Consider the following 22,427-nt stretch of genomic DNA (forward strand, 5'->3'; position numbering starts at 1 on the left):
TCTTTTAAAATATAAGCCTTCAAAAAATAATTAAAATACTACAGTTCAATGTAAACTTGATTGATGATGTTGCAAATGACAACCCGAAAATACCACTTCACACCATGAATTTTGGGACAAACTATAGAAAGCTATGTTGGATTTGACTTTAGTAAATATAAATTAAATAATTGTAGTTGCATGCATCTTGTGGATAACATGTTGGACTTGAATAATAACGAAGGCTTTTTTAAATTTCTGTAATTTTAAGTGCAATACAGAAAGTGATCTCGAATTAGAAAATTCAAATATGCTTATCAAACTGTTAATAAAACAATTCTATGTCAGACATTTGGACTTACACCTTAACGTTAAGATAATTTTAAATGTGTTGGTAAGTGAACTTTGCGCGGTCGAATGGAAAAATACTGAAAAGGTGGAAGATCTGTATTTCTTCTTTATTTACTCGCTACAGCCTAAAACGTTAACGAATTTTATCGCTATTAAAATTAAACTCTATATTATAAGATGTCTCTACATTTTAACGAATCTCAAACAACGTATACTAAGCTATTTCAAGATACAGTAAGCTTTTACAAAAACGAAAGTATCATATCTCAAATTGGTTCGTTCAATTGGTCCGATCAAAGTGGTTCTTCATTCACTTGGTCTGACAATATTGGTCTACGCGAGTTTTTTTGGTTTACTTTTTTCACTTCGACATGGTTTATCTTTGGCCACGTATTTTTACACTACATTTTCCCTGTAAGTTTCGACTTTATAAATTTTAAACTCATGGTATGATGTTAACGATTCAGTTCAGTTTACAAATGATTTGCTGCTGACCGATGTAAATAAATATTAAGAAATCGCACATGCCACACTGTAGAAAAATTCTAGTGGTCGGCATTTGGATAGGATAATATCTGTTTGTTTTATCTTTATTCATAATTTGAAATTATCCACGGGAAGTCTATGATTAATGCAATGTAATCACGAATAATTATCTGATTATTATTCATGAATAACTGATTAACCAAAATTGTGTGGATTATCATGTCCAAACGCCGACCACTAGAAAATTCTAATCTCTACGTCTACAATGTGTAAATGCAGGAGTCCATGGACTTCTGGTAAATGTAATAAGAAGCCCCAACATTTGGATAATTTTCTTATTCTATACTTATTCTCTTGTAATATTTCAATTTGGCGTTGAATTGAAGTCGGCATTACAACCAAGGGCGTAATTAATTTCATTCATCTTTAAATTTTCGTAATAACAGAGGGTAGCATTGGTAAAAAGGTTCAACCTTCCCCAATATCGTGAAAAATATTTGGCCTTAAATCTACTCGAATTTCTGGGCCTCATTCTTCTTAATGTAATAATTTACAAGTACGTTTCGATTGACCATAAACATGATTTTATCGCAACCCCCTTGAGAGTATGGGATGGTAAGATAATATTCTATATTTATAATTAATTATTTAGTGATAAAATAGTTTTCGGCCATCAAACAGACTATAATCTCGGGTCGAATCTCTCTGAAATTGATTTTTATTCATATTCAATCATGACTGGATATTTCTTTAACTCAGTTTTGTTCATGTGCATATACGATCGTCAAAATAAAGATTTTATTCCATTGATAATTCATCATATTCTGACATCGGCTGGTATCTGCGTTGGTTACGTGCTTCGGTAATTTAAATCAACCATTTCTTGAACTGGTTATTTGTTTATTTGTCTATTTTCCGCAATCATTCTTTTAGATTTCATCATTTGGCAATGCTCAGTTTAGTGTTTATGAAACTATCTTCATTACCCCAAAGTATTCGACGAATTCTGGTATCTTTCCGTAATCGTAACAAGCCGAGTCTCTTACTTTTCAAGACTGAAATGGCACTTCTCGCATTTTACGTTTTCTTTTGGTTTGTTTGATTTTCTTAAAAACGGAGAGTTTTCGGCTATTTGATCCTCTTCGGGATCACATGATATACAGGGTGCTTCTAAATTAAGTGGGATGTTCTTCTGACATTTCGCCGTCCGATCCACTGTTTTCAAGTTAATATTTTAGTATTTTACGGATGACCCCTTAAATTTAATCAAGAAAATTAAGGAAAATGCCAATTTAATTAAGGGGTCATCCATAAAACCATCAAATCATAACTCTAAAATAGTGGCCCTTGTGGCAAATTGCATTAGACATGTTCTACTCAAAATCACCCAAAGAACAGCCCCCTTAATTTTTGGTAGACTTAACTGAAAGACTCTGTATATGATCGAATGCCGAAATATCCTCATTGTTGGTAAAATTGTGTTTAAAAATTTCGTAATATTGTAAGATGTTTACAGGTTTTGGTTAAGACTCTACTTATATCCACTAAAGGCCATGTTTGCTTCAATTGCACTTCCCTACAAAACTGACCTCGAGTATTCTATTTGTAAAGTGAAACACACAATATCAATTGTGTTTCTGTTTATTAATATTGTTTTTCAAGTGGTAAGGATTTTCATATATATATTTTTTCGTACTTAATTATGTTTAATCTTTTAATCTTATTTTAAACCAGAATATTTCGAGATCATTTTTCAATCAGCTTCATCGTCATTTTAACGGTACTGCTGGCTGTAAACAAAAATATTTAAATAATAAAAATAAATAAAACCCAAAGAGAAACCACAAACAAAACAAAAGTTCCTTTTAATCTCCTTGATAATAATAGTGCATATTTATTAATGTCTAAATTTAAAATATCAAAGTTTTCCTATAAAGTTCAGTTTTTTTACGATTATCGTTTGATAAACAAGGCCCATCAAAACCCTAATTCGAGCAAAACCTGTGACCCCATTTTTCGTCTTAAAGATAATCTAGTGCAACGGTTCCCGGAATTCTATAAATATAAATTGGGTCCTGATAAATCCGCACTCCACATTCGTTACCAACAACGTCTGAACTTTGGAATGTCCCAGTCTTAATCAAGCATTCATAGAACGGGCAGAGAATAAATACCCTTATCATACCAACCCGCCAAAGTTTTCACCAGAACCACTCAAAGTTTCTACACATAACAACGCCGAGATCCTTGTTCTTAGGCATTGCCTCCTAAATCTATCAAGACCTGAGCCGAGGGGCTAATCACTGTCACACTTTCTGTACACTAATTAAGGATTACGTATTATCATTTTAGCACAGCCAAGGGCAGGGCTTTTAAAGATTACGCGTTGTGTCTTTAGTACACTCAAAGTTACAGCCGTGTACACCGATTTCACTGAGTGACCGGTCCCTCGACCCGAGCATTGTGATATTTTAACTGAGGGGGGGGGGTGTATTTGGTTGTAGATGATTGCCTAAGTTTTAACGTAGATGGTACTGTTTATCGGTAGATTCTAGTGAAATTTGGTTGCGTGCGCTTTAAAATCGGTGGCTGATTTGCGGAAATTAAAATAGTGACGTCATTTCACGAGAATTCGCGCCTAAAAAGTCTGAGAAAGCGGGGAACCGTGGCGAACTAAAATGCCACTTTCGAAAAAAAGAAATATAACATAAAACGGGCCTTGATAAATATATTGAGGCAATGTCTTAGGTCATTAAAATGCCTAATGTTTACATAACGCCATGGAAGCGAGAATAGTACTGTAAGTATTTTCAGGCATTAACCCTAAAATTCTGGCATTCCCGTCATAAATTAAACTCGAAGTTGCATATATATGCTCTAAAAAAGAAAATGCAATACAGCCAAAACTATGACCCAGTTTAATAGTAGAGTTGTTTATAAAATGGAAACCAGTTCTCTACAATGATATTTAACTATAATTGGGATGTGTTTTGTTTCATAAAGCACGGACTCTATTATTGAAAACGATAAAATATCTGATCTAATGATTTGTGTACTGATCTAGATTATCGCTCTATTTCATCTAGTCTCACTACCTGCTATAATTAACAGAATTAATCTTGCTGATAACACTTAATTGCTCTGCAACTGTCGTCTACTTACGTTGACCATGAAGGAGTAGCCTACGTAATATGTGACAAATCATCGTCCACCGAAACGGCATGCATTTCGGCAAAAGTATATAATACTTCTCTTCGAGAGAAGTGTACCACAAAGCGTGGTAATTGTAACATGATTCTTCCCAACATTATTTTACATTTGAAGTTCACAAGGTTACTAAACCGAATCACATATGCGATAAATAGTTCCCCTCATCATTACTCTATTAGCGCTTAACTATTTGCCAATGCGCATGCGCTTGTGCGCTTTTGTCCCACGTCAAGAAAATCAAGGTTTGTGGGTGGATTACCGAGGAATTAGTACCGAACAGTTATAGAATTGACCCCACGGTCACGGTGCGATGGACATCCGAAGTTTGATGAGCAGGAGAGCAGACAAAAAGGGCTCCCTCGCCTGGGAAGAATCATGTTACATAACTAAAGTATTAAGAGGATACAGAGTGTCATCCTTCTTCTATCATCCCCTTCTGATTTCGGTTATTTAATTTAGGGAACTTTACAGTCTCGACTATCTTGATGAGTTACTGAAAAACCCTTATCAAAAGCTGAGGCCGCTCGCCTATAACCGCGCTAAAGTTTCGTCTAGAAACTGGAACAAGCCATTACTCCGAATTCTCCGTGACACCCTCAGAAAGGGCTGTTACATCTATATTAATAGCAAGTACGCTGATAGAATCTCGCTGCCTTTCTCAGAATGAAATTGAATACGTTGAACGATAATGGAATTCCTAATATAGTGAAAGGTTCACTCCTGCCGTAGCTACGCTCCCAAATGTTATTATTTTCCTTTCTTATTCAATGGCCGACTTTGCCAAATTCTCCATTCCATTTCTAGCGCGAGCAAGTAGCTTCAAGTGGCAGAAATTGTATATTCCACGAAACTGGGGTCCTTCATAAGATATAATATTCAATGCTGTCACACGCGGAGTTTGCTGTGGAATCTTTATATTATCATAAACTTATACGAAAATAATAAATATTGGTCTGCCATGGAGTTTTATATGCACATTGTCTATGCTAGACCATAGGTTCATCCCAGGCCTGTGCGAGTACTCGAATGAAGGCGAGTACTCGATCGAGTCCCGAGTCGACTTCTAGGTCGTGAATTCTGTTTCAGGCATATCCGCCACAAGAGACCCCCCCCTCCTCAAATAGAGAGCTTTTGGTTGGGGGAGGAGCTAAGATTAGTGACGTAATTTGCACGTCCCTACTGGAGGAAAGTTGAAACCCACCAATATGGCTGGCCGAACCGTGATAAGACTGTAGGAATACACAGATTTCATCTACTTGAAATAAAATTTTCCATCTTCTGAATCTTTCTGCTTGAACTTAATGGGAAGAGATGTAAAAACCGTCACCATGCCTAGTGACATGACTTTGACGTAAAGCTATCGATCTACCCGCGGCAAACCCGAGTGTAAACAAGTTACCTTTGCGTTGTATGAACGAGTAAACCTAGGGTGAATAGCCAATGAAACGCGAGGAAGGAGAAGCAGGCGGTTTCTTAGGGTGTGACCTACTTATCAGCCAACTGAAAGCTCTCTATACCTGAAATTCACCAAGAAGAGACACCCTTTACCATTTTTAAAGCATAAAGTGCTCTTTCGACTCATACTTAAGAGAGTGTGATAGCCTTATAATATCATTGTACATGTATTGGCGCAGTGAGGCTTTGTAAGCCCATGGCATACTCTGATTGAAACGCTAGTGCAAATCGATCTGCAGAGGCGAGAGTTACTCTGTCATCATACAGACGGAAATTTAGTGCAAAGTACAATTACGGACGAACGTATCATCGTTTCTCTTCACCTCGTTCTGTTGAATTACAGTTATAAACTCCATCTTGACTCACTATATACATCCATTCATTCGCTACCACGAAGCCCTATGGCATCGTTTGGCAAGAAACGCAAGGTCGAACTGAAAGTTTCCTCAATTTTGTACAGATTCGCGAGAAAAATTGATGGAAAAATGTCTACCCAGTTATATTTTGAGTGTGTATGATTATGGGATGGGAATTTGAATGGTATTGAAACCAACTCGGTATTAAATTTACAGGTTTTCAATAGCTTCTCGCGGAACGACTTTAAAAGGAAACCGGCATTTCACGGTGAAAGGGTTACTTTCCTTGTTATCATCTTAAAATAGCATGGAATATTTCAACCAGAAACCTTATGTTCGCCTATAGGATACTTCGTGAGAAGTGTACCAGCACAAAGCGGGGTAATTGTAACATGATTCTTCCCAACATCATTTTACATTTAGAGCAAGGTTACTAAACCGAATCACATACGCGATAAATAATTCTCTCATCATTACTCTATTATAGCGCTTAAATTATTTGCCAAGGCACATGCATGTGCTTGTGCGTTTCTGTCCCACGTCAAGACAATCAAGGTTTGTGGGTTCATTGCTGGGGATTTAGTAAATACCAAACAGCTATAGAATTCACTATACCACGGTGCGATGCCCATCTTAATTAAGTTTGATGAGCAGGAGAGCAAACAAAAAAGGGTGAACCTGGGAAGAATCACGTGTCGTTACACAACTAAAGCATTAAGAGGATACAGAGTATCATCCTTCTTCTATTATCCCCTTCTGATGATACTTATATCAACCACACAGTTCCGTCAAATTCAATAAGGAATTGGGACTGTTCATAAAGAAGAGATGAACTTCTTTCAGAAATATATAAGAGATTAAGCCAGTATATTAAATGCATTGCAAGTCAATGGACGTTATAGATTATGGCCTCTCATATTGATGGTGACACCATTTCCTTCAATCGTTAAGTCCCAATAATGCATCCCTGGAAAAGAAAAGACTTAGCTCTCATTCCAGCTTCTCTCTCTCTCTCTCTAAGGACCAATAATAACTATAATCAGGAAAAATCCCTCAGTGAATCGTTATAGCTTGACGAAGTGGCAGCCGCTTCGTTATCACCGGATTCTGCTTATCTCGGAATCGCGATGAGGATTGCCAACGACAAGCCGAGCTCTGCTGGTTCGAATGCAACGACCACATTCAATGGATGGAAACGCTACAAAGGCAGCATCAATCTTTCAGTCTAAGAGTTCAGCGAGTAAAACCAAGAGACTTCATCCTTTCGCGTTGAATACTGCAGTGTATACCAACTTGAATTCAGGGCATACAGTCTGTCCCTTGTGTCCCCTAAGGAATTGACCCCTTAGCTTCGCGCCAAAAATTTGGAAAACTAGGACAGAAATTCTGTGGATTGGCCTTGCTTAGGGGGGAAAGGGTTGGACTTTTCGATTGAGGCTCACACAGAAGTTGAAAAATTTTTATCCTGCGGCAACTGAAGCAAATTAATCGAAAGGTAACGATAAACTGGGATTTGCACTTCATCTTAAGCTAATACCAACTGATAAGCGTATCATTAGGGAAAACTTCAAAAAGTTCCAGTTTACCTCAACAAAGGCGCTGGACCCTGCCGAATTTTTAACCTATTACTTCTCTGGAACTTCAACAGAAAATAGCATAGATTCGGATTTTGTTAATTAGTTTTGTAATCCTTCAGGGCTGATAAATTTAATTTTCCTTGTGCACTAATTATAGTCTACGCTTAATTATTTTAGCGCTATCAAGGGTATGCTCTTTAAAATTACATATAATCAATTTTGGTGATACAGTCAAAAGTACAGGGAGTACATCGATTATGCCAAAAGCTTATAAGCACATACCCACCGAAGTTAACATCAGAATCCTCTCCCAGCTCGGCGATGAATTATGCGGATTTATCGACTTTAAATAGGGGGAAACAATTTTGAACTCCATGTGTACTAAAAATGGGAGCTTTGCTGTTAGCATAAGTTCATAAGTTATGTTCTTTAAATTTGCCAGTGGTCACCGAGACCTTGTCATGAAGTGACGTAGGTCATAGATTCTCGTGAAGTGACGCCTGGTGAGGCGTTGTCAAAGGCCTAATACAGACTAAATAGGAAGATGGTCTGTAAAACCGGGTGTATTCAATTCTCGCTTGTCGTTCTCGAACTAGCTCGAGTATTTAGTCGAGTTGTAAGTCTCTAGCATTATGGAACATATCTTATAAACTTATGCTATAGTAAACTCTTGATCATGCTGAGTGACTTGGCTGCTTTTGGTAGAACCGCAACATGGTTGCATTACATCTTCGAGTTAATAGAACTTGGGCTGTAGTGGCGTTATTAACATACTTTAGGGAGATGTTAGTCGCCGTTCCGTTAAAATTAGAGCTGATTAGAGCTAGGGAGGAGTGGGAATCTCTGAAAGGAAAACTGATTAAATTATTCGCTCGCGAGTTTAGAAACGAGTTCCAGTCTCTAAACGAATTTGTGCACCAAATATTTATTATAAATATAAATATATTTTATATTTAAGTTTTGGGTATGCAACTGCGTTTATCATTCCGTATATAGGGAAATTAAATTATTTTATGGAAATTGGACGAGTTTATTCGTTGAGATGATAACGAAGCATCTGCCTAAACTTATATACGAATCTGATAATCACCTTCCGTTAAAAATGGTTGCCTTTTAATGTAAATAACCCTTTATACCAATATGATAAATTCCCTGTCCATAATTCAATTGATTAATTTAAATAAGATACCATTGGATCGGGTAGAATTCAGAGTATAATTTTCAAGTTTAAGTATAAATATAAGATCAATAATTTTCACAAAGGAAGTTATGAAATTTGACTTGGCTAAAGCGGCTTTGAACTGAGCGTTATCAATCAGTCATATAGAGATGTTTCATAGTCAATCGACTTGATAGTTAGGTAAAACTAGGGTAAATATCTATCAACACTACGTGATTATCCCAAATTTCCATAATATCCATCTTCACGACGTCATTATACCAACTTTCCTTAATATCCATCTTCACGACGTCATTTTAACAACTTTCCTTAATATCAATCTTCATGACAAAATTATACCAACTTTCCTTAATATCAATCTTCATGACAAAATTATACCAACTTTCCTTAATATCAATCTTCATGACAAAATTATACCAACTTTCCTTAATATCGATCTTCATGACAAAATTATACCAACTTTCCTTAATATCAATCTTCATGACAAAATTATACCAACTTTCCTTAATATCAATCTTCATGACAAAATTATACCAACTTTCCTTAATATCAATCTTCATGACAAAATTATACCAACTTTCCTTAATATCAATCCTCATGACGTAATTATACCAAGTTTCCCTAATATACACCTTCATGACGTCATTATACCAAGTTTCCTTAATATACACCTTCATGACGTCATTATACCAAGTTTCCTTAATATACACCTTCATGACGTCATTATACCAAGTTTCCTTAATATACACCTTCATGACGTCATTATACCAACTTTCCTTAATATCTAAAACAGTCTCCTATTTCTCCTAATCACTCTTTAAGTCTTTGATTTCTTTCAGACGACACGACTTTTATCTCAACTGACGAGTAAAAACAGAATCTCCAATAAATTAATTCCTCAAACAACTCTTATTCTTAGGGCTGAGTTAGTTTTACTAAATACTTTGAAAACGTTTTGAACCCTTTTGGAAATGTCTAGCCCATTTTTAAAAAACAATAACTGCATTTTCTCATAAAAGATCGCCATAGTCATAACCATATCTCTATGGTCATAACTCACATGGATCATAAAAGCAATAACAAAAACAGACAAGCCTACATATTTTAGTCAAAACGTTGTAATGTTTTCACTGAAAAAGAAATATTTTCCGCCTAAACGCGTCGACCTATCATGTAACCTAACTAATCAAATAGGCTTAATAGTTCCCTCGCTTAGAGGCAAATTTGCGGGCTACAAAAATAGAAATAAAAGCTGTCGAGGTACCAAGGCCTACTTGCATATTTAGCGAAGGATTAAAAACACTGTGTTTGAAGGGAGAGAAGCCTGGAAAAGAGTTTGAGTAAGAAAGAGAAGGAGAGGAAACAATTTGAGCGAGAGAGAAAAGTTTTGACACGAAGTTTCGTGTGGCAAGTATAGCCGCTTGTGGTTCTTTTAGTCTTATATTTCTTACTCTCATTAATTACCGGCAAGAAAAGGCCCTTCTTCTGCTTCTTCTTGAATAAGATCAGAAGTGAGATGAGACCAGAAGTACTGAGCTAACCAAATTTTTCACTCGGCGAAAGTGAATATTCTTGATAACACAAGAACGGTTGGCCCTCTAGTAGCGGTTTCTGGATTTTCCCTCCAAAACGTGAGACGCTCGCGGTGGTTGATGGCCGAACTAGATTCAAGCACTCGCGTTCGTGTTCGGCCGCTTTAGGTTGAGAGGAAGGGAGTAGGAAATGTTTTTGGAACTCGACCAATTTTTTAGTGTAGGCGCGTGGGAAGCGGCATAAAATCCTCAAATTTGTTCACTAGTGCCAGGATCTACTACCAATGCTAGAGCCCTTCACTTCTAGTCTCATCTCACTTCTGATAAGATGCAAGTGGGGAAACCTACACCTTCAGATAAGGGCCGCCCCCATTAGCAGGTAATATTAATTTTGGTTAAGCGTTGGTACGAGTACAGGTTCTATACTGAATTCAAAACTGGGTAACTAATAAAATTAATTTAAATGTTTCAAATTACAATTTTTTCCTAGGCAAGAAAATAATGGGGTTCGAGAAACTGTCAATTTTATTCATTTAGAAAGAGTCCCTAAAAGCCGAAGCCTTTAAAGAGTTTTCCCAAGTTTTTTGCTACGGTGCAACAATTCCACTTCATTTAATCGCACTCTGCATTTAAAGGAAAGGGACACCCGTACATTTGTTGTTTTTTGCCTTAAAGAGTTAATAGTACTTTTGTAAAGTTAGTGGAATGGGCGAAATTTAATTACTAACAATGTCAGCTTTAATTTTATAGTTAAAAATATATTTGATGTGGATATCCCCGTTTTCACCGTCTCTAAACTTCGCTGTCGTGGTTGGCAATTAGAGGTAATCTTATAAAGCCTACTAGGCCCTAAATGGCACCACCGACATAACGTGTCGCCGGTTTAAAGCTATAATTACTAAACTAGCTTGTGCTAGGTAGCTCAACCAATCAGGAGGCCGTGTGGATAATATCTAGAACCATAGCCCACTCAAGCCACACTCACGGACGCAAGCAGCTTACGTTGAGTGCGTGATTGAGTGGGATATGCTTGGAGTGACGTATCGCACTCCTTCTGGCTTTGCGGGATAGCACCATACAGGAATTATAAGGCTCTCTATGGAACTCTAATTTTACTGATTCATTTAAAAAATACTTCATTTTTTAATATTTAAAAACTTGGTTTTTGGGTTTAACTAAGGCGATTATAGCAAAAGTTCTTAAGTATAAACTTTGGTAAAGATAGTAAGTACTACGAAATAACGAGTGATTAAATTAGACTTTGTTGTTCTCGGCGATTTATCAAAATTCAGTTGCAAAACGCAAAAAGAAAAAATAAAATAAATAAATAAACTTACCAAAATTTAAATAAATATTCAATTTTCCAATGACGACACGTGGCCTCTCCGCCATAGAAAAATTAGGGATCTCAGAATGAGATTCCAATAATTTCGATGCACCAAAAACAAATTTTAAAATCACGACGCCTTTCGAATTTATGTTAAAACAGGGATTCCGTATCACGATACCCAACGATTTAGGCGTATTTTCAAATAAAATCTCACAAAATAACGGCGGTTTAAACGCGATTATAATAATATTTAAACCATTACATCAATTACGGGAGGCAATCACTCGACGTTCCGCCATTTTCACTACTATAAAACCACGGTGTGAAGAAAGGGAGTGAAAAGGGGAAGACACTGTATAAGAACACGTGGCGCCAATAGGCGAAATGTGACGTCGCAGGTCATAGTCTATACTGTTAGCTATGAGTAAATTTGTAATAGGCCTATTTGAACTTTTAGCCGAGATTATTTTGATGTTTAGTATTTTTTGGAGTGATAATGGATGTTTCCGTGAAGGTGCCATACATTACAGTTTTGTTTACTTGAATTTTACTCCATGGCGAGTGGTAATGGGAAAGGACATAATAGGGAAAATCAAACTAATGAGTTCACTTAAGGTCAAAAGAAGAGGTTAATTTTTTAAGTCTTTTAGAAGAAGAGGTCTATTTATCGTCAGATGTTCTGAAAAATATAACGGGTTTTTTTCCTGTGAAGGTTTAAGCTGTGTTATTTCTCCACTTACAACGTAGAATAAAAAGTAACATAATAGTTATAAATCACTCAAAGAACATCCCCCTTAATTTATGACAGACTTATCAGAAACACCCTGTATAAACTGAGCCAAAGATAGGACGAATAGCGAGAATGAATTAAAGCCTTACGTTAAGGAACACTTTAATTGATATCTTACTCATTATTCAATATGCAAATTTATATATACCATAGATATTACAAGTTGGGAAAACCAAAATATTACCTCTCCGAGTCAAGACGACTACTTACAAACTTATTTACTCAGATATGGAAATGTTTCTTAAGTTAAAATTTATGAAATATTAAAGCAGTATACAAAGCATAGCAAATATACTGTAAATCAGACGACATTTTACATCCAATAATGATATACTTGTACACATTAAAATCATCCGATTGGGGAAAAACGGGAAATGAAGAGATAAAACTTTGGAGGGATATTACCTTTACGTGTTTGTAAAGGCCCAATTTTCTACTCCTCAACTGTATGCCCTATATGTTCAAAGCCATATTCACAACAGGGTTGCCATGTAAACACTATCCTCTCGTTTCATCTCAACGATTTTCTTAGTTTGTCAACATGACTGTTAACGTTACATAACACCAAAGCTTATTTGTGGCTACACACACTGAAAGTAAATGCGTACCATAAAAAGCATGAAAACACGAAGCTATTATCCGATTACGATCAGACCTTTCACTGGTCTGGGCTGCGTTCAGCAGAGCTCACCAAAAAAGACAGCGGATTTTGGAAATGTTTACCGGTGAGGTCTGTCGTCATAGTTTTTCTCCGGTCATCGGCGTTTTATAAATGACGCTAGCGCAATAAAGTGTGCAAGGTACCAAGGCTTAACAAAAATTGTATGATAACATATTTATAGAGATAGATAACAACTTTTATAATTAAAATTAGAATCTAACATGTCTCTTAAAATTCTCGCGTGATCAACTGGTTACACGCCAATTAAATAGCTATAGTCCCATACAGCTATTTGTTTTAATTCCTCCATGGTTTTTTCGCCAAGCTGAGAACTACGCGTTTAACGTCACGTTATCCAAAAAGCCGACTATTTTCTTTGAAGACCGCGCTAGCTCAGCGCTAACCACCGTGACGTCAAAATTCAAAAACAAAATCCCGTTATGCAGGACACTGCTAACAGCGCTGGGCTCTGCTGAACGCGGCCCAGATTTCCACCATGATTATAAAATCGAAGCCTAATTATTTAAAAGTGTATTTAACTTTCGGCTCACTCTGAACCGTTAATGTCTCTGCATTACAGAAACGAAAACCAAACCCAAGCGTTTACTTTTTGGTTCACTAGGCCTATTGACAAATAAAAGTTCATTTGACCAACATAGTAGCGTTGTTCTTGCATTCACTTTAGAAAGGATTATGCTATAAACAGATGTAATATAGCTTAAGTGATATAGAAACATCCATTTTAAATAATAATATTAAAAAAATCTTTGGAATATCAAAATGAAATAGAGCTTTAAAGCTACAAAAGTACTAAATACATCATAATTACGAAAATATTTCCACATATTCACTTTATATTAAGGATAAAGGGAATATTATGGTTCTGTAGGATTCCTTTACACATCAAAACAAAACGAACTTCTAACGCAGCGCATTACTGTAACAACGGACGGACACACACAGACAAAAACATAGACTGCTTTTTAACTCTTTCCGTATTAATTTTGAATTGAGAAAAGAGATTATCTTAAATATTAAAATAAATATAATTAATATTTAATATTTTCTTCGTTAGTTATTCGCCTTATTGAACGTTACATCGTTTTAAAAAAGAACAATTAAACATTCTTGAGAGACTTGACTAATATTGGCGTTTGAAACGAAGCATACGCCGATTGCTTTGCCTTACTCAAATAGGTAGTATATAAGGGTGTCGAACTACAGCTAAAAGCAAGAACAACCGCAATTGCGAAAACCTATCGTGGACAACCCACCCTAGGGAGGCTAGACGTTTCTCGTAACCCTAGCTGATCGCCGCGAATGTCTTAAACCCAACGATGACGATGGAGTAGAAGCCAGGTGTGCAGACTGGTGTCCATGTGGGATGGACAAAAACAAAGACCAGCAGATGGTGGTGTAGAAGCCAGGTGTACAGACTAGTGTCCATGTGGGATGGACAAAAACAAAGACCAGAAGATGGTGGTGTAGAAGCCAGGTGTACAGACTGGTGTCCATGTGGGATGGACATAAACAAAGACCAGATGATGGTGGTGTTAGAAGCCAGTATGTACAGACTGGTGTCCATGTGGGATGGACATAAACAAAGACCAGAAGATGATGGTGATTAGAAGCCAGTATGTACAGTTTGGTGTCCGTGTGGAATGGACAAAGACCAGAAGATGGTGGTGTGAAAACTCAAGTAGAGGAGCCATTTCCGTGACTGTGAATGCAGTTCGGAAGTGGCGAACACGTTTGCTCCGATTTGGAAACTGCGAACGCGGTCACGTGGATGTAACAACAGACACACACACAGACACACACACACACAGACAGACACACACACACGATCGTTACAGAACCTCTCCGTGACATACGTCACTCGGAGAGGTAAAAATATGGAAGTTGATGTTATAATATATCTTTGATGAGAACACATTTAGGAAACCCTTTCATGTACAGGGTGTTTCTGATAAGGGGTCATCGGTAAAATACTTTGACTAATCTTAAGTCGAAAACAGTGTCCCTTGTGGCAAAATGTCATATAGATAGAAGTTACATTTTCGACTCAAAATCGATTTCCCAAAGAACATCTCCCTTAATTTAATGAAGACTTATCAGAAACACCCTGTATACTCTTTCTCTACCTCTCTTTTGGGTTCTCAGTTCCCGCTTCTGACCTAATTTGCATTTTCAGGTCACAAATTATTTGATCCTCTTTTCTCTCTTGGTGCATTTCTATCTGGGACCAAAAGGCTTCCAAACAGGAATATAACCCTTTATATACATACCTGACATTAACGAAGTAAAATTCCCTTATGGCACGGTGAATAAAGTCCCCCCCCCCCACTCTATATTTCGACGTGGCCAGTTACGAAAGTAAAATACGCCCTAACTTTTTAATTAGGTTTTTAAAATTGATAGCCCATGCATGGGTCGAGGTTTCTGTTTGACTTAGATGCCAAGAAATATGGGTTTGGTTGGACAAACAAGTCAAGGGTGGTTTTATAAAGGAAATTTTTAATGTTATTGAAGATAAATAAAAAGTAATTTCAATATTCAACTAGTTTATATTCCTGATATATAAAGATATTATAGAGGTGGCACTGAGAATTATTACGAAACCGTTCGCTTTAAGGCAAGGGTGGATATGATACAAGGTCTTCCAACATCTATGGGAGTAATCACAGCACAAAATTAATTACAAAACTTATGTGCATAATTAAGGGTTAGTCAGCAACAGAAATAAATCTGACACACTATTCTCTCTAATTAATATAGGATCAACTGATTTGTGTTCCATCAAACATTACAACCAAGAAGTGATATCTAGTTTCTTAGGGAGAAGATATAAGATGCCTAAATATTCTAGCACCATAGTCCCAGTCCCCCTTTCAAAATACAAGGAGGACGTAAAACGAGGCCGGGATATTTTTCCTCTCCTCAGTCGGAAAATACGTAATTTTCGTAATTCGCGTCGCGGTGACGTGAGTTTTCAAGAACCAATGAGATGCTGGTTGTAATTTAGAGGCGGGGATTAACTCCGGACCTATACCTTTGGACTGGAGATAAAGCTAGAAATGTGGCAAATTTATGCCTTCTCCCTAGTAAACTAGATATCGCTTCTTGTTACAACATAAAGCTTGAAAGGTCGTCATAATGTAATTATTACACTTCAGTCCCATTAAATAAGCATTAATTCATTTCTAAACTGACTAAATAACGATTAAACTTTGCTTCAACATGTAGATAGTGTGCACTAACCACTAAAGGGGCTTTTTTTGTTCCCCTTTTCTTGTTTTTAAGCGCATGCGCTTGCTTCAGAGTTGCAAGTATTTTGTGAGAACATCTAAGGTTTGGAGCTGAATGATCACTGAATCAAACAGAATACTACAAGATATCAGTGTCTGCTGACTGCTGTAGATAGGGGTTGAATTGCACTTAAAAATTACTGCCAACACTTGTCCTCGCACACTATCTATTAAACTATGATTAAAATGCATAGATGTGACCCTCTCCTCGTAAAATAAAATGGCTCAAATTTCAAAACTGAATTTAAGAATGATGAAATCTCTTAAAAAGAAGGAGTATCCAATTAAAATTTTATTGCAAAATCGATTACGAATACAGTTACTTCTTAAATTTCATCCCTTAGTTAAGTTATTAGTAACGTAAAACCTTTATATATCTATGTTGATACAAGGAGAAAAGAGGTAAAATGGAGTGGTATTGATGATGGGCGACCTGCGGCAATGAAACTCTCCCAGTGTACCTTGCGCACGCCCCTACCCTTCGGTAGGCGATTTTTAAGTGCTGCAACGTAGCGCCCTTGTATTTGTATGAGAACTACCTTCTTATTTAAGACACAGGGGGCATGCTCTACGTTACAGCACAGTACGTCCCTACCCAAACGCTAGGGATGCTGGGAAGACTTCGTTGCCGTTTCATAGATGGGGGTACAGACTGCAATGTTATAGATATGTAGGTTTCTACTCCATCTCTCTCTTCTTCAAGGTTGATATCTTACTTTGGTTAGTCAGAAATAAAGCCGGAAACTAAAGTTACAATATTTCCTCAGAATCATATTGCGAAAGAAAAATTGCCAAGGAAAATAGAAGGAAATTCGAAAAACTTCCATTTCAAGAAAGGAACCCTTAAAAAACTAGAAATATTTTTTTTTATCCGACGCTGCAATTTTATTCCCTATTCGAAAGGGTTTTTCGGTTTTCCTAAAAAACTTATATATATATATATTTTTAACAGGAAGCCATGTTGATATTCAAATATTCAGTAGAAAGTATTTTCCATTTACTTCACACAACCTATAGGCTATCTTCTCACTCAAAAATAAGATTTTTTTGAGGGTTTCAATATTTATAGATTTGGGTAGACATAGAAACGACAAAAGAAATTCTTGTGGTATACCGGTGTAACGCCTTGATACAATTGTTTATAACATAAGTTCCATAAGTATGACACTTCATATCCTTCATCGTAATGCTAGAGCTATAGTTCGAGAACGACAAGCGAGAATTGAAGTCCCACGCTCGGTGTTAATTTTGCAGGACTTCGATCTTCCTATTTTAGTCTGTACTAAGCCTTTGACAGCGCCTCAACAGGCGTCGCTTTACCCTGAATCTATGACCTACGTCACTTCATGACAAGCTATCAGTAACCAGTGACAAACATATGGAACATCCCTGAACGACTCCAGAATTGATTACACATTGTTTTGCAGTCCATCTTCCTATTTAGTCTGCTCTAAGCCTTTGACAGAACCTCACCAGGCGTCGCTTTACCCTGAATCTATGGCCTATGTCACTTCATGACAAACTCTCAGTAACCAGTGACAAACTTATGGAACATCCCTGAACGACTCTAGAATTGATTACACATTGTTTTGCAGTCCATCTTCCTATTTAGTCTGCTCTAAGCCTTTGACAGCGCCTCAACAGGCGTCGCTTTACCCTGAATCTATGGCCTACGTCACTTCATGACAAGCTCTCAATAACCAGTGAAACTTATGGAACATACATCTTATGAACTTATAACTGTATTTATCCCTGCTTTTACTTAAAAAGTGAATATGAAAGTTGGTAATTTAAGTGAGCTTGAAAAGTTATTAATAATAATCAGATAAGGGCGCTCAACAGATAAGAAATGTATTTAAATTCGTTAATAAGAAATGTGAGTAAGGATAGACTCATTAAATCCTATTAATAGACGCTCGTTAAAATAATTCGAGGCACGTTTAATCAACCGCGTGTCCCGCCCCATGCAAGAAATATAACACCACAGCAGCCATTGCAACAAGAAATAAGATCACATGAAACTCTTTTCAACTTTCTAAAAATACTTTCTTGTAGTAATTAAAAACCCCTGTATGCAGCTTCGTACAAATCTCGTCTCGTATCACTTGTCCATTCATTTTAACGCTTCTCAGAACGTATTAAAGCCTTGGGTTTAAGAGTCAAATTGCGAGTGCGCAGGAACCAAACATAATAAGCATAAGTTTATGTTCCCTAAGTTTATTACTGGTTACAAACTGGAGCTTATCATGAAGTGACGTAGGTCATAGATTCTCGTAAAGCGACGCCTGTTGAGGCGCTGTCAAAGGCTTAGTAGAGACTTAAATAAGAAGATAGACCACTAACTACTGAGAGCTTGACACGAAGTGACGTAGGTGAAACGTCATAGAGGTAAAGCGACGCCTGGTGAGGCGCTGTCCAAGGCTTAGTACAGACTAAATAGGAAGATGGAAGTCCTGCAAAATTAACACACGAGTGAAGTCCCAATTCTCGCTTGTCGTTCTCGAACTATAGGTCGAGCTGTAAGTCTCTAGCATTACGAAGTACAGGTAGTACCTGTCTTACTTATGGAACATATCTTATAAACTTATGTTATAATCTATTCTTTACCTGCCCATAATTAGTTCAACAACCCACGCGTGCAGAAACTTTCAGAAAGAGTGGGAAGTCCTAAAAATAATCTAATTATATATGGATAAGTAACATTAAAGGCGTAAGTTCTCGACTTAATTGTATACCCACAAAGCTTTAGCCTTTAGTCAAACATAATTTCAAGGGTAAATAAACCCCCATGCAGAGGAGCCTAAGACTTTGGGTGTAGAAAAAGGAACCGGTAAAGAGTAAACGTTGGTAATCGGGTCGTTTGGCAACGTGATCGCGATAATGTCGATATTTAGACCTTTACTCTGAAGAACATACAGGGTGTTTCTGATAAGTCTGCATACCATAAATTAAGGGGGATGTTCTTTGGGAAATCAATTTTGAGTCGAAAATGTCTTCATTTTGCCACAAGGGACACTGTTTTAGAGTTATGATTCGAGTGTTTTAGGGATGACCCCTTAATTATATTAGAAATCATTGTCTAAATCAGTTTCTTAATTAAATTTAAGGGGTCATCCTTAAAATACTTTGACCAATCTTCACTTGAAATTAAGGGGATGTTCTTTGGGAAATCGATTTTGTGTCGAGAATGAAACTTATATCTCCATTTTGCCACAAGGGACACTGTTTTCAAGTTAAGATTGGAAGAGTATTTTACGTATGACCCCTTAAATTTAATTAAGAAACTGAAAGACAATTAATGATTTCCAATTTAATTAAGGGGTCATTAGACGGCAAAATGTCATAGATAGAAGTTACATTTTCGACTCAAAATTGATTTCCCAAAGAACAAAGAACATCCCCCTAAATTTATGAAAGACTTATAAGAAACAGCCTGCGATAAAAATAGACCCTGTTTGGACCCTATTTCAAGGTCAGGACAATTTTTTCCCAGCCTTCTGTTCCTTATTAATTTATTTTCTATGACCACATTGACTGGCATTCTTATAATTATCATGTTACTTATGTTACATGTAACGGAACCGCGGTTATTAACACGATCGAAGAACAAATGGAGAGGCATAGGCCTACATCTCTCGCTTTCGAAGTGTGAAAAAATAATAACTCGCGGCGCTGGATTGGGAAGCAGGAAGGGAAAAAGGTCAGGGTCGTAAATCTGGCCATCGATTGGTCCAGCCCGAGCTCCTGAATAATCACCGCCATCAACAGTTTGCTCTAGTTCGGGCCTTTCTGTTGGACTTACGATTAAGCGAAGTTCAGGCGCCTCATTCTTCACCTCTGAGGTTCGGTTCGAATACCAAGGGAAGGGATTACTCAGTTCATCTCATTGGGAGGTTGCAGTATTAACTCGCCAAAAATGGATTAAAATTTAACTTCAGAAGCTGATTGACTCATACGGTTATGTTTACAGACTTAATTGCTAGGGGTTCGCGGACCCAACATTGAATTGAATAACTCTACCAAACTACGCCTAAAACCTTCGCGGTTTGCCCACACAATGTACTGGATGTTTCTGATAAGTTTTTCATAAATTAAGGGGGATGTTCTTTGGGAAACCGATTTTGAGTCGAAAATGTAACTTCTATCTCCATTTTGTCGTCTGGTCACTGTTTTCGAGATATGATTTGAGGTTTTTAGAGATGACCCCTTAATTAAATTATATATAATAACTGTCTTTCAGTTTCTTAATTAAATTTAAGGGGTCATCCGTAAAATACTTTGACCAATCTTAACTTGAAAACAGTGGCCCTTGTGGCAAAATGGAGATAGATAGAAGTTACATTTTAGACTCAATTTCTTAATTAAATTTAAGGGGTCATCCGTAATATACTTTGACCAATCTTAACTTGAAAACAGTGGCCCTTGTGGCAAAATGGAGATAGAAGTTACATTCAAATTATACTTGATACCAATTTTTCGAACTGAAATAATTATCTTCGAATTTAACATTCATTCACTAAAGTTGTATCGAAATGTTTAGGCCTTTATCCTCCTGATTCTATATAATCAAGAAATGTACGTAATCGTAATCATGTTAATTAGGCCCTTGTAAAAAAAATTAATCAATATAACGAAAAGCTCCGACTCTCCGAGTGATAACCCTTTACCCTGAAATGAACTTTCGAACCAATTGGGAATAAAGGAAAAACTACAAAGAAATTCGGGGAGAATCGGATGAGGAAACATAAAAGAAGTCGTAGATTCTACTTCTACTTTTATATAGTGAGGTAACAGATTGTTTCTGATCAAGCGAAAGAAGAAAGAAGAAGAAGCAGCAGCTTAATTCGACCGTGAACGATGTCAGCTTGATTTACCCCACACTTTCTTGGTTTGTCTAGTTTCATCAAATGCATGCTCAAAGGGAAACTCACATCTCCGCGAAATTCTTTAAAATTCGGGAAATTCAATTCAATCCTGGTTTACAAAATGTGATATTTCTACATCGAAGCAATCTCTTCTGATGCTAGCATTTGAATTGGTTGATACAATTGAAATCATAATGTGAATTAGATATAAATTAAGTATAAGCTAAAAATTATAAGTGCCTCATTATCAGTCTAATCTAATTTATACTATAATTTGGAGTAGTAGAAACGAATTCCATTTGATTCCGAATCCAGCTAAATTCGCTTCAGTTTTCAGTTAAATCCGCTCCCGTTTTCGGCTAAATCCGCTTCCGTTTTCGGCTAAATCCGCTTCCCTTTTGACCTAAATTCGATTCCCTTTTGACCTAAATTCCCTTCCGTTTAGAGCTAAATTCCCTTCCGTTTAGAGCTAAAGTCCCTTCCGTTTAGAGCTAAAGTCCCTTCCGTTTAGAGCTAAAGTCCCTTCCGTTTAGAGCTAAAGTCCCTTCCGTTTAGAGCTAAAGTCCCTTCCGTTTTGAGCTAAATTCCCTTCCGTTTTGAGCTAAATTCCCTTCCGTTTTGAGCTAAATTCGCTTCAGTTTTCAGCTTAACCCGCTTCCGTTTTTGATTAAATCCGATTCCGTCCGTTTTCAGTTAAATCTACTTCCGTTTGCGGTTAAATCCGCTTCCATATTAATCCACTTTCGTTTTCAGTTAAATCCACCTTCGTTTTATTTTAAGCCCAGCTACATCCTTTCCACATTATTTCAATAACCACTAAGTTTTCTCCCTCGTTTTTTGAATTCTGAAACAGTTTCAACTTTTCCCATTTAGATACATCTCATCCCACTTAATTCTTTCATACTCCACATTATTCTCATTCTACCTTATTTTCACCCTAACCTGGAGCCACCTTGTGCCAAAGAATTCTTACACAGTTTTAGATCTGTAACAATGCCAATTATAATACTTTTGTCGCGACATATATTATTGATCCCAGTAAAGTAAGCTCCTCAGAGTACTTTCTCTCGTGAATGCTTGCGTCATCCCTTCATTTTGTACAAAATATAAACTCTAATCCCGTAGCAAAGTATACTTTGAGAACATAAACTCTAATCCCATAGAGAATTTGATTATTAAGGCCTTTAAACTAACTGTACAAGACGGTACGGAGTATTTCGCCGTTGTATAATAACGGCAGAAATTTAATTCAGTCGTCTCACGTTGATGTCTGGCAGGGAACTAATTCAGTCAAAGTCTCCTCTGGGATATTTTGTCCCCTTACTGCAGCTTCATTCAAACAGAGGA

At 36.9% G+C, this 22,427-nt stretch overlaps 2 protein-coding genes across 2 annotated transcripts in view; both read left to right on the plus strand.

Moving 5' to 3' along the window:
* Positions 1–22,427, plus strand: part of LOC149702861 (putative cationic amino acid transporter) — a 138,677-nt gene that overhangs the window by 44,370 nt on the left and 71,880 nt on the right. The window lies entirely within an intron of this gene.
* On the plus strand, positions 1,319–2,674 carry LOC149702862 (ceramide synthase 1-like). The gene is made up of 5 exons (XM_089865801.1): positions 1,319–1,431; positions 1,498–1,678; positions 1,750–1,908; positions 2,333–2,480; positions 2,551–2,674. Exons 2-5 carry the CDS (start codon positions 1,551–1,553, stop codon positions 2,641–2,643), a joined length of 528 nt encoding a protein of 175 aa, XP_089721927.1. The 5' UTR covers positions 1,319–1,431; positions 1,498–1,550; the 3' UTR covers positions 2,644–2,674.

Source organism: Phalangium opilio, unplaced genomic scaffold (genome assembly GCF_054372755.1).
Source record: "Phalangium opilio isolate 3A_F unplaced genomic scaffold, DU_Popi_V2 ptg000017l_1, whole genome shotgun sequence".
NCBI lineage: Eukaryota > Metazoa > Arthropoda > Arachnida > Opiliones > Phalangiidae > Phalangium > Phalangium opilio.

Bases quoted from the DNA above. Each gene is read 5' to 3' on its own strand.
- LOC149702862 (XM_089865801.1), top strand. From the start codon at position 1,551: ATGACTGGATATTTCTTTAACTCAGTTTTGTTCATGTGCATATACGAT. The intron at 1,909-2,332 runs GTTTGTTTGATT...AGATGTTTACAG, and splicing joins GCATTTTACGTTTTCTTTTG to GTTTTGGTTAAGACTCTACT. The intron at 2,481-2,550 runs GTAAGGATTTTC...ATTTTAAACCAG, and splicing joins TTAATATTGTTTTTCAAGTG to AATATTTCGAGATCATTTTT.